Genomic DNA, 14,285 nt, shown 5'->3' on the forward strand with positions numbered 1-14,285 from the left:
CAGTGTGGTTCCCAGGACAAGCACCACACTGTAGACCTAGAAAGCGGCTGGGCCAGACTGAGAGAGAAGGAAAGAGGGCCTCAGGACAAAGAGTGGGGGGTGGAGGCGAGAAACAGAGATTAATCAACATATCTGATCATGAGGAAAATTATGTTCAGATGTGTTGGCTAGTATGTGGGGAACGATAATAAATACATAAAAGAATAAGCAAATTAAAAAGAGGCAATTATTAACTCCTGGAATACGTTTGAAACTTGTTCAAGAAAGAAATGTAATCATGGTATACTGCTTGGCTCAATGATGAAGATTATCTGCATGTATGTAATAAAGCAATACTCATGAGGAATTTAAATGTGGGCCCCATTTTAAAAGAAGGAATTTGCACACATCTTTCAATTAACTATTTACGTAAAAGAAGGCGACCCATTCTTCAAATATTTAGTAGCAGTGGGACTTTTTTCTGACTGCACAAAACTCCCCGTCTCAGGGGAGGTGACAGCCAGAAGGAGAAGGTTAAGTGTAGCAAAGTCTGTAGGCCTGCTGCTCCTAGTGTAAGTTTGTCCCAACCGAGAAGATTTCATGATCATAACTGTTTCCTGCCCAGTAATAATCTGTGTTCTCTGACGACACGGCCCTCAGTAACAGCAACAGGAAACCCGTCCTGAGTTGAATATTGTGCCTCTACCTAAGGAGGGGAGTCTGCAGAACGCTCCTTCGGATGCCATCAGCCATGCCGTTTTCCAATCTCCTCTCCCTGAAGAAAGGCATTTAGCAGAGAAAGCCTGTTCGCTAGCCCCAAAGAAGCCACTGGAACTCCAGGGCACAAAAGCACGGCCTGAGACCCTGGCCAGGCCTTTCTCCAGCCTTTCCGTAAGTTGACACGTGGCACCCAGTTCCTCAACAAAGCACAAACCTTCTACTGACCTTTCAGCTATCAGCCACGGGTTGAAGGCGCCCACAGCCTCGTGCGCAATAACTCGGAGGTACTGCTCGAAGCGGCGGCAGTAGTCACCGATGCTGTGCCGCATGCCCCGCGGGACGAAGATGGCAGCTCGGCCTTTCCTCTGCTGAGCACCTTCTGAAAGGGAGAGGAGGGGAGTCTCTCTTTTCTCCGGTCTCTCCTCTGTTCCCACACTTTCATCTAGGGAACTGAGAGCAAATAAAAATGATGAGAGCATTCAAAATCATCTGCGAGGGTAAACTGTTAATTCACCCTGATGGTTTGACAACCAAAGGTTTACCTTCATTTGCCTTCCTCACGCTGAACAATACGCAACATCTTATCACCACTCATTGTTTCTCCTTCACACCGGACTAACCCTCCACACAGGAGGAACATGTGTCCCATGGACAAAAGAATTCTTAAAAGCAGATCTTGCAGTAATTACCTGCACAATCACCTGTGCCAGTGTGATGCTTTCAATCGTAAAAACCAGCTAAATGTTACTGAAAGGATCCTTAACATGCAACACACTCAATGCCCATCTTATAAGCACTACTATTTTACTGGGCCATCTTGGAGTTTGTCAAGATCTTGGTCAAAAGAAGAATCTCTCTCTGTCTTGTGGTAATTGAAGAAATGTGAAATCTAACAACATCAAAGGCAACCAACTACAATGAAATCAGACAGTCTCGTTACCACTTACGTGCCATTGCAGGGCCTTTCTAACACGATGTTCACATCTGGGTCTTTGCGAGCTGCTGTCTTTGTGATCCTGATTGGATGAGGAGAAAGACACCTTTCACTTACTGCTGGGATTTTCTGGTCTAGAAAAGAAGCATAAAATGACCGCATATAAAGAAATGCTGGTGTATATATCAGAGCTGTCTTAGTGGCCAATAACCTGTGAGGAAGTCATGGGCACATCTCTTAAGCATAAAGGTTGCACTAGCAGTGCAAAGGGAAAAAAGTGCCCTTGTTTTAAATGGAAAGGGGAATTTAGAAGTCCCCAAGAGGGACTTCCGTGGTGGTCCAGTGGTTGAGGATCTGTCTTGCAATACAGGGGACACCAGTTCGATCCCCGGTCGGGGAACTAAGATCCCACATGCTGCGGGGCAATTCAGCCTGTGCGCCACAAGTGCAGAGCCTGCAACGCCACAACGGGAGAGACTGAGCGCCGCAACTACTGAGTCTGTACCCTCTGGAGCTCACGCGCCACAACTAGAGAGCCCACGCGCCACAACTAGAGAGAAGCTTGCGCACCGCAGCAAGGAGCCCACATGCTGCAACAGAAGATCCCGCATGCCACAACTAAGACCCGATGCAGCCAAAAAATAAATAAATAAATAATATTAAGGGGACTGTCCTTAAAAAAATAAAAGTTACCAAGAAACAAACCAATGAGGAGTCAGTTTTAAGAAATAAAGAACTTGTTTAAAAGCTTCTGTCAGCTCTTTGGAAGACTCTTTGAAGAGGTCTGTGCAAAGCCAGGTTCCATTAGGATCCAGCCCCCATTCCGAGGAGTCTTAAGCCGTTGGGTTTGTTTTTTAACCTTTAAATGATTTGATTACTGGAGAAGGAAAATAACCACTCACACCTGAACACTTAATTAGCTGATTTAATTTGTCTCTGGGCTTCACTGGAAAAATCTGCATGATGATAGTCAAAACATTAACTTATTAACTATACCTTGCAGGCTTGACAGCTCTTTTGAGTTTTGGATTATTTATCATTTTAAATGCATTTCAAATGTAGAATTCCACTACTGGGCATATACCCAGAGAAAATGATAATTCAAAAAGACACATGCACCCCAATGTTCATTGCAGCACTATTTACAAAAGCCAGGTCATGGAAGCAACCTAAATGCCCATCAACAGATGAATGGATAAAGAAGATGTGGTACATATATACAATGGAATATTACTCAGCCATAAAAAGGAATGAAATTGGGTCATTTGTAGAGATGTGGATGGACCTAGAGACTGTCATATAGACTGAAGTAAGTCAGAAAGAGAAAAACAAATATCATATATTAACGCATTTATGTGGAATCTAGAAAAATGGTACAGATGAACCGGTTTGCAAGGCAGAAATAGAGACACAGATGTAGAGAACAAACATATGGACACCAAGGGGGGAAAGCGGGGTGGCGGGGATGAATTGGGAGATTGGGATTGACATATATATACTAATATGTATAAAATAGGTAACTAATAAAAAAATGTAGAATCTCTGACTCGCATATTTATATGCTTATGATTTTTTACGCTCAGAAATACTGCATAAGTCAGTTTTTGTAAAAATATTACTGAGAGTACAATCAATTTTCAATTGATTTCAGAAAAGAGAAGATAAGAGATATAGATTCGACACTGCACAATTCAAGAATCACTTTAAATTTGGTTTTTGTGATGCAACTGAACATACAATCAGAACAATTAGAAACAGAGGGTTCTTACGAGGATTTCATGATTCTGGATTTAAAGCGTCCAAAAATTCATTTCAGTTCCTGGTGTTCTACAGAGCTCCTTTTAAATGCATACCTAGACTCTAGCAGAGTCAGAGATAGTGACTAACAATTTAAATTGTCCTTGAAAAAGAGAACACAGAACTCCTTGGTAAGGCTGTCTTCTGCATGATGCAACCTGACTGTGGCCATTGGCCAAACCATCAGTGAAACAGTCGCCCTTCAACATGTCCCTCTCCTCTGCTTCCTTACGAAAAGATGCCCACTGATTCACTAAGCAATGATTAGAAGGGTCCTCCCTGTGCCAGGCCCATGCTAGGTACAGTTGGGACACAACTGAATATGACAAAACTCTCTGGCCTCAAAGATTCTGTGGCTTCTTTGGGAGAGATAAAGAGCTCTAACAGGGTAGGACATGCCAAAAGTCTATGGGAGTTCACAGGAAGGGAGCAAAGTTCCAGCCCAGGAAAGCCAGGAAAAGCACTGCCGAGTAGAATCACACGAGCCGGGCCTCGAAGAATTGTTCAACTGTCATGTGATGATGAAAATGGAAGCTGGAGTAGGGCTGGGGGAAAGAGAGAACGACATGAACAAAGAATAGCGCTAGAAAAATTACAGAAGATAAAAGGAACAAATTTGTATTGTGTTTAGATGGCTCATCTTTCTGTCAAAATTTGACATGGAGAATACTTTTCCTAAGACAATACCCCAAACTCATATTCTAAAAAAAGTATATATACATAAGCTGTTGTTGTAAACCTTCTATATCCACAATTTCCTTTACTTCTCTTAATACTCATAGTACTGAAATTCCTTTAGAGGTAACGTTTAACCACATTTTATTTTCCTCCTTTCATTGAGTAAAGTAATAACTGATAAGCACGTGTCAAAGAGAATTTGAGTAACACTTCCCAGCCCAAATTGTGATAGTAGCCTAGCAACTGCAGCCAAAACGCATATGTATGAATTTTTTAAAGTGGAAGAGAAAAGTGAAAGTCTTTTCAACAAACAGAGCAAGAACAAGTGGATATCCATTAGTGGAAAAAAAAAGAACCTCAACCTCTACCTCAAACCATAGGCAAACTTTTATTCAAGATGGATCATAGGCCTACACATAAAAGCTAAAACCATAAAGCTTCTAGAGGAAAACAAGAGCCTCTCTTCTCAACTTGGGAGTAGGCAAAGGTTTATTAGATCAGAGAAAGCAAAAACTATACAAGAAAAAATGGATAGGTTAGACTTTATCAAAATTTAAAATGTCTGCTCATAATAAAACACATTTGAGAAAATAAATACGGGAGCTATACATGGGGAAGAATGTTTGCAGATATTCGCTGAAGGAGATTAGTGACTGCTGGGATGAGGGGAGGCAGAATGAGGGGTGATACTACTGGATGCAGGGCTTCTTTTCAGTGATGAAAATGTTCTGCAATTAGCAATGACATCTGCACAATTCTGTAAATATACTAAAAATTACTGAACTCTTTAAAAGGGGGAATTTTATGGTATGTGAATGACATCCAATAAAGCTGTTTTGAAAACAAACAAACTATATATATATATGACAAAGAACTCAAACCCAAAATGCATAAAGAATTCTTACAACTCAAAAATAAAAAGACAATCCAATTTTTTAAAATGTACAAAAGATTTGGACACTTCACAAAGGAAGATATACAAATGACTAATAATTACTTGAAAATGTTCTAAACATCATTATTCACCAAGGAAATGAAATTAAAGCCATAAAGAGATATTGCTACAGGCCCACCAGAATGGTTACAATGAAAAAGACTGACAATTCAAATACTGGCAAAGATCTCTAGCAACAGGAACTCAATGTAGATGGGAGTGTAAAACGGTACAGCCACTTTGGGGAAAGGTTTAGCAGTTTTTTATAAAGTTAAACATGTACCTATCCCATAACCTGGCAAGTCTACTCAGGTGTTCATCCAAGAAAAATGAAAACGTATGTCCATACAAAGACTATACATGAATACACCCATAGCAGATGTATTTCTAATAGCCCCAAACTAGAAACAACCAAATGCAGATCTACAGGCAAATGGATAAACTAGATGTGGTACATGCGTACGATGGAATACTACTCAGCAATAAAAAGGGATGAACACTGATACAAAGTGTGGTAGGCTGCACACTGGCTCCACATCCTATTCCCTGGAACCTGTTAACGTCCCCTCTCTGGCAAGAGGGACTTTAAGGACCTTGAGATGGGGAGAGTGACCTGGATCACTGGGTGGCCCCTAAATGTAATCAACATGTCCTTACAACAGGCAGAGGAAGATTTGACTCAGAAGAGGAGAAGGCAATGTGACAACAGAAGCAGTGTGAAGCAATATGGCTGCAAGCCAAGGACTGCAGGCAGCCTTAGAAGCTGGAAGAAGGAACCAGCCCTGCCACCACCTTGATTTTAGCCCTTTAAGACTCACTTCAAACTTCTGACCTCCAGGAACTGTAAGAGAAAAAATTTGTTTTAAACTGCTAAATTTGTGCTTTAACTTGTTACAAACCTGTTACTGTGGCAACAGGAAACAAGTAATAGATAAATTTATAAAATATCATGCTAAATGAAAGAAGCCTTAGACAAAAGAGTAAATACATGTATGATTCCATTTATATGAAATTCTAAAACAGGCAAAACTAATCTATAGTTAAAAAAAAAAAGCACAGTGGTTGCCTGGGTGGTGGGGAACTGACTGGGAAGGAGCATAGGGGAACTCTCTGCGGTCATGAGAAGCTCTGTTTTGAAAGGAGTGTTGGGTAACAAAGGTATGCCCGCCTGTCAAAACCCATCAAATAACACAGTTAAGATCTGTGCATTTTATTATATGTGAATTTTATCTCAAAAGGAAAAAGAGGGCTTCCCTGGTGGCGCAGTGGTTGAGAATCTGCCTGCCAGTGCAGGAGACACAGGTTTGAGCCCTGGTCTGGGAAGATCCCACATGCCACAGAGCAACTGGGCCCGTGAGCCACAACTACTGAGCCTGCGTGTCTGGAGCCTGTGCTCCGCAACAAGAGAGGCCGTGATAGTGAAGAGGCCCTCGCACCGCGATGAAGAGTGGCCCCCGCTCGCCGCAACTAGAGAAAGCCCTCGCACAGAAACAAAGACCCAACACAGCCAAAAATAGATAAATAAATATATTAAAAAAAAAGGAAAAAGAGCCATAAATAAATATTAAGCTCTAGTTAGTGATACAAATGCTGAAATATTTCAGATAAGATGTACTGATGTCTTCAAATTACTCTGAAATGCATCCAAAAATAAGATGGATTGATGGCTGCACAGAGGATAAGTAGACATATGATAAAGCAAACACAGCAACATTTTAACTGTAGAATCTAGAAGATGCGTATATGGGTGTCCACTGCAGAATTTTTTCAACTTTTCTGTATGTTTGAAATTTTTCAGAATACAATGTCGAGGGAAAAACTGGGGAAACACTCACCATTTTTTTCTTCCTGCATCCAAAGATGAGGATCAGTATATACAATTTTATTATATCTTTGGCGAACCGTCTCCTGGTATTTCTTTAAAAAAAAAAAAAAAAGTATAATTTATGAGGAAAAAAATTAGTTTCATTACAAACCAGAGACTAGTACAGCAGACATTTGCTATAGACATGTTGCCAGAAACAGGCATCTCCCAGGGCCAGGAAGTGATTAGTTCATGAGATGAAATGTAAAAGAAAATGAAGCAGGGCTTCCCTGGTGGCGCAGTGGTTGAGAATCTGCCTGCCAATGCAGGGGACACGGGTTCAAGCCCTGGTCTGGGAAGATCCCACATGCCACGGAGCAACTAAGCCCGTGAGCCACAACTACTGAGCCTGTGCGTCTGGAGCCTGTGCTCCACAACAAGAGAGGCCGTGATAGTGAGTGGCCCCCGCTTGCCACAACTATAGAAAGCCCTTGCACAGAAATGAAGACCCAACACAGCCAAAAATAAATAAAAATTAATTAATTAAAAAAAAAAAAAGAAAATGAAGCAGTTAATCTAATTAATCTAATCTAGACCAGCACTGCCCACTAGAACTTGAAGTGGTGATGGAAATGTTCTATTTTTGCCATGTCCAATATACCAGCTACTAACTATTGACCACTTGAAATGTGAGTAATGTATTTAATCTTAATTAATTTACATTTAAATGGCCATCTGTGGCTAGAGACCACCATTTTGGACCCTTCAGGTCTAGACAGTTACAAGGGTAAATCAGTTACAAGACTAGGATAAACTACACATTTTAAAATTTTCAAAAACCAACTAAAAGTTGCCTTCCCTATAATGTTTCTGTTTAGCAGCAAAGTCAAAATGAGATTTCATCACGGTGGAGTTAAAAAGAAAATGCTGGACTAGGAGTCAGGAGACCTGGATTCTCAGCCCACCTCTGGTGGGAATTTTTGTCTGACCTTGGCCACGTCACTTACTCCCTTATTGGGTCTCAATTTCCTGCTCAGAACAATCCAGGGGTTGGCTTGAGTAATGTCTGAGGTCTAAAAGTCTCTGAGAAAAGCGTTCTAAAGTAGTATCATGGGAATTAGAGAAGGTAAAGTTAACTGTGATTTGCCAGGATCCCATGCTAGCAGAGCAGAAGAGGCAACTGAACAGCATTTACAAGCTGAGGGATGAAGAAGTTAAGTTGCTGGTCGCATCTGTGGGCCTGGGCTCCGGTCCAGCATCTTTCGTATCCCATACCAACGATGAGTTATGTGTCAGGTAGGGTGCTGACACTTCATACCTCATTTTGTCCTTAAAAGCACCCTACTTATTAGAGAGGGTACGGGACTTTACCAAGGCCGTACACTGGGCTGGCGGCCGAGCTGGGATTTAAACTCAGCACCAGGTGACTCTGAAGTTCTAAGCTACAGAGCCATGAGGAGGAGCTGCGCTCGGCAGAAGTCAGCCGCCAGCCGCCGACCAGAGCTGGCAGGCCCGGCCTTACTTCCATTTCCTCCATGCGGAGCATCATGGCCTCCAGGCGTGGGCTGTCCTCGCTGTCCCCCCAGGTGGCTAAGGCCTCAGGCTCCGAGATCTTAGAGTGAGTCACAGCCCAGAGCTCGTGAGCGGCATCTTCCAAAAAATCATCCAGCTGATGAATGCTACTGGATTCACAATCAATAGCTGTAGCCTGCAAAACAAGGGAAGGGGATGGAAGGGCAATACAAAGATAAAAGAGATCTTAAAGATTAATGCTAATCATAATAAACCAACCACGCAATGATCCAACACGCAGAGTTTCTACACTAAATCTAACCTCTCCTAAGTCAGTAAACATCAAGAGCAGTGACATCAGGACAATTTCTACCACAGTCATTTAAACAGTAACATCAACTGAGGAGTACCATTACTGTCCATGGGAATTATCTTTATTACCTGTTTTGCCAGTTGGTAAAGCAAATATATTCCTTGTGCTATACTCAGAAGAATGTCCAGTATTTCACATGTCACATACTACAGAGGACACACCTACAGTATTCTCTTTTTGGTTCAGTGCTTTGTAAAAACATCTGTTCATGACATCACAAAAGTTCATGATTCTTGTCTTTGCTTGAGACTTTCTACCTATAACCTGGAAGAGCTTTACCAGCCTTTCTTGACCTTGTATTCTTTACATTCACTTTACAGCTTGCAAAGCATTTTTGTATGTGTTGTTATTTCTTTTGATTCTAATATACGTCTATAATCTGCTCTGAAAGAGGCTTTTACAAAGAATGTCTGCTGGGGGAATAATCGTATCAGGCTCTGGAATGAGACATTCCTGGGACTAAATCTTGGTTCTGCCTACTGGTATGCCTCCAAGTGTGGGCATGTTTACTTAACCTCTCTGGGCCTCAACCCTCTGGTCTGTAACATGGAAATGATAATCCTATATTTCAGAGTTGTAAGGATTACATGAGCATTTGCACATTGGAACACGTACAATAGTGGCTGGCACGAAGAACAGTTACCGCCATAGTAATTTTTAAAACCTTTTAACGGTTCACGGAAGAAAATATATTAATGGCCAATCAAGATATAAAGAAATGCTCAACCTTACCCGACGTTAAAGAAATAAATATCAGTTGAATAACCAATACAATAAAATTAACAAAAAAATCTAGAGACAACTAAACCAGTAATACAGGTCTGGTTAAGATGTGTTTATTTATATTTTCAGTCTTAATATTTAAAGAATTGAATATCAAGAATACTATGAGATGAGAGATAAGGAAGCTCCCAATATGCTGGTATGGAAAGATCACCAAAATATAAAGAAAGAAGCTGGATACAGACGAGCATATGGTATCCGTTTGTGGGGAGCTTTTACTTTTTACATTACACTTTTTCTGAATCGTTTGCATTTTTAGCCATGTGCACATACACCTTTTAATTAAAACCCCCCCCACACGTTGGAAGAACGTATTTCGCGCACCAGCTCAGTTAATACAGCAGCAGCAGCAGCAGCAGGAGACAAATATGTAATGATGGCACCCTTCCGAAAACCGTTTCCTGGACCATCAGGGATCATCCTGTCTGCAAGGAAAACTACCGAGAGCTTCAGTTTACTTGCAAAGCGCAGCAAACATCTTCTCCATTTGAGAGATGAGAACTCTGGGAATATGTGTTCAAGGTCCCACAGCTCTTTTATAAGTTAGCACAGCAAAATAACTCTCTTTACTTCATCATGCCAACTTCAATGAGTTTGTTTTTATTCAGTTATTTATAAGAACTGACTCCTGATGGTGCTGCCTGGGAAATTCTTTGCAGTGAGGCTGATGTCTAACAGCAGCCCAGAATACTGAACACTGGATAGAGTTCCTTTTCTTTTTCAAGAAATTGTATTAAAGCCCATTTAATGTCTACAGAATGATTCTTATATATAAGGCTGATCATTTCTAGTAATATTCAAACATGTCTACTTCACTGACAGCATTTATGACCACTTCATATTTCTGTCATATTAATATGCTTTATGGAGCTGCCTCCCTAGATGAGAGGCTAGTCTCATTTTTTGCTAGGGAAAAGGGTATTTGGTGGCTCTGCTGCACAAAGCATCCAGCCATAGCACGCCCAGTCTGTACGAGTCAGAGGTAGGCTTTCAGCTTCCGGTCTCAGAAGCCTCACCTCACGTGAGATTCTGTCACAAAATATTGGTACAATAAAATTACAACTGCAAAAATTATGAAAATACACCAAAACTAAACTATTGCTTAATAAATTAGAACAGGGATACATTCTCAAAATCTACTTTCTTCCCGTTCCTAAGGTTGGGCTGGTGGAACTTCATTCCAACTTCCTTCTAACCTGAGACCTTCACCCTTGCTCTGTCCTTTACTTGCTTTGAGCATGTAAAGCAGTAACTTCTTTCCAACCTCCACAAAGACCCACTGGAGGCAGCCTGCACCTCCCCCTCCCGACGCCGAGGCAGGGTGGGAACATTCCCACAAATGCTGAACACAAGTCCTCCGGAGGAAGAGCCCAAGGGTGGACAACCACATGATATGTCTTCATTTTTCTCAAATGTTATCATTCATTCCTGAGCCACCTCTTCTCTCGGCCAGGCCAGGTACTGGTCATTATTAGGCACTCAAAACATGCTGGCCTAACAATAAATATTAGGCCCTCAGTATAAAGGAAATTAGGCCAGTAATGAGGAAAACTGGGCTGAATCAGAGGAAATGAGGGCAGCCATTCTTCTGCCGCGGGCCATCAACATTCAGGGTCACGCAGTCTACCCACATTCTGTCATCAGGAGGAAAGGAAAAAGTCGCTGACAAAAACCTGTGGCTCTAGAGATTTCTGTGAGCTGTCTGCAAGGCTCATCTAAGTCATAATGCTAAACATACACTGTAAGAATTAATATGCCAAATATGAAAAACAGCCTCCACCCTCTGGAGTGGGGTAGTCTAGTGTTGGCAGGGTAATCCGCGTATCAGTTTTCCTTACAGCCGAGGACATTATCGTGCAGTAATACCAGTATCAGTCCAGAAGGCCAGCCCCACACAGCACACACCTTCTCTGCAGGCCGGGCTGTTGCTGCGATCACTGAGAGCCGATCCTTCAAATGAGCATCTGCTTCCAGAGAAGAATTGACTCTCTATTAAAACAGACAAGCATGCTCATAAATTATGAAAATTTACAACCCATATTAGTACAAATGAATTTTGCTCCCAGAATAACTTCTGTGTGGAACTGTTCATCAGCTTTAGCTATATTAGGCTTTTTGCGGGAATTCAAAGCACTCTGTCTTCATGAAAATAAATGCCATGTGCTGATCTTGGCTTTCCGCCCCTTTTCTTCCCTCAACTTTGTAAACACTGTCAGAGTAGCTGTGTGGTTTTGGGCAATTACTCAACTTCTCTGTTCCACAGTTTCCTCACTGATAAAATAAGGAGGTTGGACGGTCTGGCCTCTAAGAACCCTCCCAGTTCTATAGTCCTGAGATTTCCATGGACTCTAATAATGATTTAACATTTCTTAGACCAAGAGATACACAAGTTCAGTGGTCTATTCAGGGTCCCAGAATGTCCTTCATTCTATTTAAGATTCTAGTGCTCTTCCATGGCCTCACCTATTCACACACACAAGATGACTTCCATTTACGGGGTGGATCTACAGGGTCTGGCCACAGCCTTCAGCTCACTGCTCACAGGAGGATGGCACAACCTACTGGTGATGCTCTATGCAATTTCATCTTGAAGAAAGTACTGCTTTGTGCACAGAAGCTGTCCTAACATCTCTCTCCTTGGGAAAAAGAGAGCAAATCCTTCCAGATCACTGAGGTGAAAGAGCACGGGATTAGAGTGGAAGCAGTGAACGGAACACTAGCACCACCAATAGCTCTATTTGGTTAAGAACGTAAATTGCAATAGAAGCTCATTCCCCAAACTAAAATCTCACCTTTCTCAAAAGTGGTACTTTCTCTTCCCCCATCTTGTTCCCTTACTCACAATGGAAGACACATCAACAGTGTGGGTGCCCAAAAGGGGCCCCAGCAGCCCTGCACGCACGCTACGAAGCACAGAGCAGCACTGCAGCTTCCAGCTGCCAGACACCCAGCCCTGCAAAGGCTCAGTGTGACCTCCGGAGCAACTCTTTTGATTTGAGAATTTCCAAAAGGCAAGCACATGGGATGAAATAGATTACCTGGGCCTTGACCAGGAGAGGCTTCAAACGCTCCAGAACTGCCTTCTCTACCTTATCCGCTAAGTGGGTGGCAGAAACACTATTTAGAAATAAAACTGAAAATTAAAATCAAAAGCAAGAAAATATCCTATTGTGCATATTTATTTACCACCCCAGGCGAAGGAAAACCAAATGATTATAAAAACTGTAGGGCCTCTCTAATTTTCATGGCCATACGAGATCCCTGGGGATCTTGTTAAATGCAGATTCTGATTCAGTTGGTCTGAGGGAGGCCTGAGAGTCTGCATTTCCAACAAGCTTTCAGGTGATGCAATAATGCTGGTCCTGAACCTAACTTTGAGGACAAGGGCTGAGATAACATCTGAAAAAGTATATTAGGCTCTGAATCCATTTTGAAAGAATAATGGCTGCCTTGAAACAACTGAAAAGGGCAGAAGACTCAACAAATGAAACTAATTTTGTTCCCTCCCAAGCCCGACAATAACAGAATTAGACATAAACTCACAAAGACAAGGGGGAAAATGGTGCTGGAAACAGAAGGACAGAAGTGGTAAGTAACTTACTGACCTGAGAAAGCTGAATTCTAGGGTCATAATGGGGAAACCTGAGAACTCACACAATTTGCACTGCTGACTTAAAGAGGCACAAGACTGGTAGCACCAGGTATGCCTAGGCCTGGGGGTGAGCTGGGAGGAGGTGGCTTAACTATAAAAGACAAGAGTCAAATGACGTTTGAGAAGTTAGGTCCCTAGGTCCCTTTCCCTCCTTCGCACAACTGGACCACTGCCTCTCTCCAACTCTGAGGGAAGTCTGGTTGCTCATCCTCTGGAGGGGCCTCTTGACTAGGGGATGCCAATTACGTTGGGACAGTAGGTGCCCTACTGAAAAGAGGGGATTCATGTACGTGAGCTGAATGCCGAGTGGTAAGACTCACCACCCTCCTGCCCAGCTCAGCTCCTAGGACACTGGCATCCAGGTCCTCACCCTCCAGGCAGAAGATCAAAAGACTCATCTCTGGATAGTCTGACCTACCCCAAAGGAAAGACCTAAAGACCCACGTGAGGGTCCTTAGCCAACAGTCCACCAGATGACCCTAGAGTAAAGCTCAAGGTCAATAATCCTTTCATCAGAGGGTGCTAGAATAGCCAGATATACATAAGGAAAACAATGAACTTTGATGCATGAGCATCTCATCTCATGCACAGAAATTAATAAAAAATGGACTGCAGACATAAAAATAAAACCTAAAACTATAAAGCATTTAGAAGAAAATAGAATATCTTTGAGATGTTAGCATTGGCAATGATTACTTATTTCACAAAAGAGACTGCAAAATGAAAAAACTGATAAGCTGATCTTAATCAAAATTTAAAACTTCTAGTCATCAAAAGACTCCATTAAGAAAATATATAGGCAAGCCACAGTATTGTGAGAAAATATCTGCTGCACATATTCTGAAAAGGGCCTCAAATCCAGAAAATATGTTCTAAAAGTCTTAAAAACCAATAATTAAAAAAACGATAAAAAAATGGGCAAAAGACTTGAATAGACACGTCACAATAAGCACTAAAACAGATCCTCATCATCATTAGACTTCAAGGAAATACAAATTAAAATCCCAACAAGATACCACCACACTCTCACCAGAACGGCTAAAATTTTAAAAAAACACACAAAAAACCCCCAGACATTTCCAAATGTCAGCTAGGATGTGGAAAAACTAGAAAGTAACT

At 41.8% G+C, this 14,285-nt stretch overlaps 1 protein-coding gene across 3 annotated transcripts in view; it reads right to left on the reverse strand.

Annotated features, from left to right (window-relative positions):
* KIAA0753 (KIAA0753 ortholog) overlaps nt 1–14,285 on the reverse strand; it is a 55,742-nt gene that overhangs the window by 9,770 nt on the left and 31,687 nt on the right. For all 3 annotated transcript variants that reach the window (XM_007177396.3, XM_007177395.3, XM_007177397.3), the window contains exons 10-15: nt 12,553–12,631; nt 11,420–11,503; nt 8,369–8,554; nt 6,878–6,959; nt 1,647–1,767; nt 925–1,149 (exon numbers count right to left, since the gene is read on the reverse strand). In XM_007177396.3, coding sequence (XP_007177458.1) covers nt 925–1,149; nt 1,647–1,767; nt 6,878–6,959; nt 8,369–8,554; nt 11,420–11,503; nt 12,553–12,631 — 777 coding nt within the window. The remainder of the gene's footprint in view (nt 1–924; nt 1,150–1,646; nt 1,768–6,877; nt 6,960–8,368; nt 8,555–11,419; nt 11,504–12,552; nt 12,632–14,285) is intronic.

Source organism: Balaenoptera acutorostrata, chromosome 20 (genome assembly GCF_949987535.1).
Source record: "Balaenoptera acutorostrata chromosome 20, mBalAcu1.1, whole genome shotgun sequence".
NCBI lineage: Eukaryota > Metazoa > Chordata > Mammalia > Artiodactyla > Balaenopteridae > Balaenoptera > Balaenoptera acutorostrata.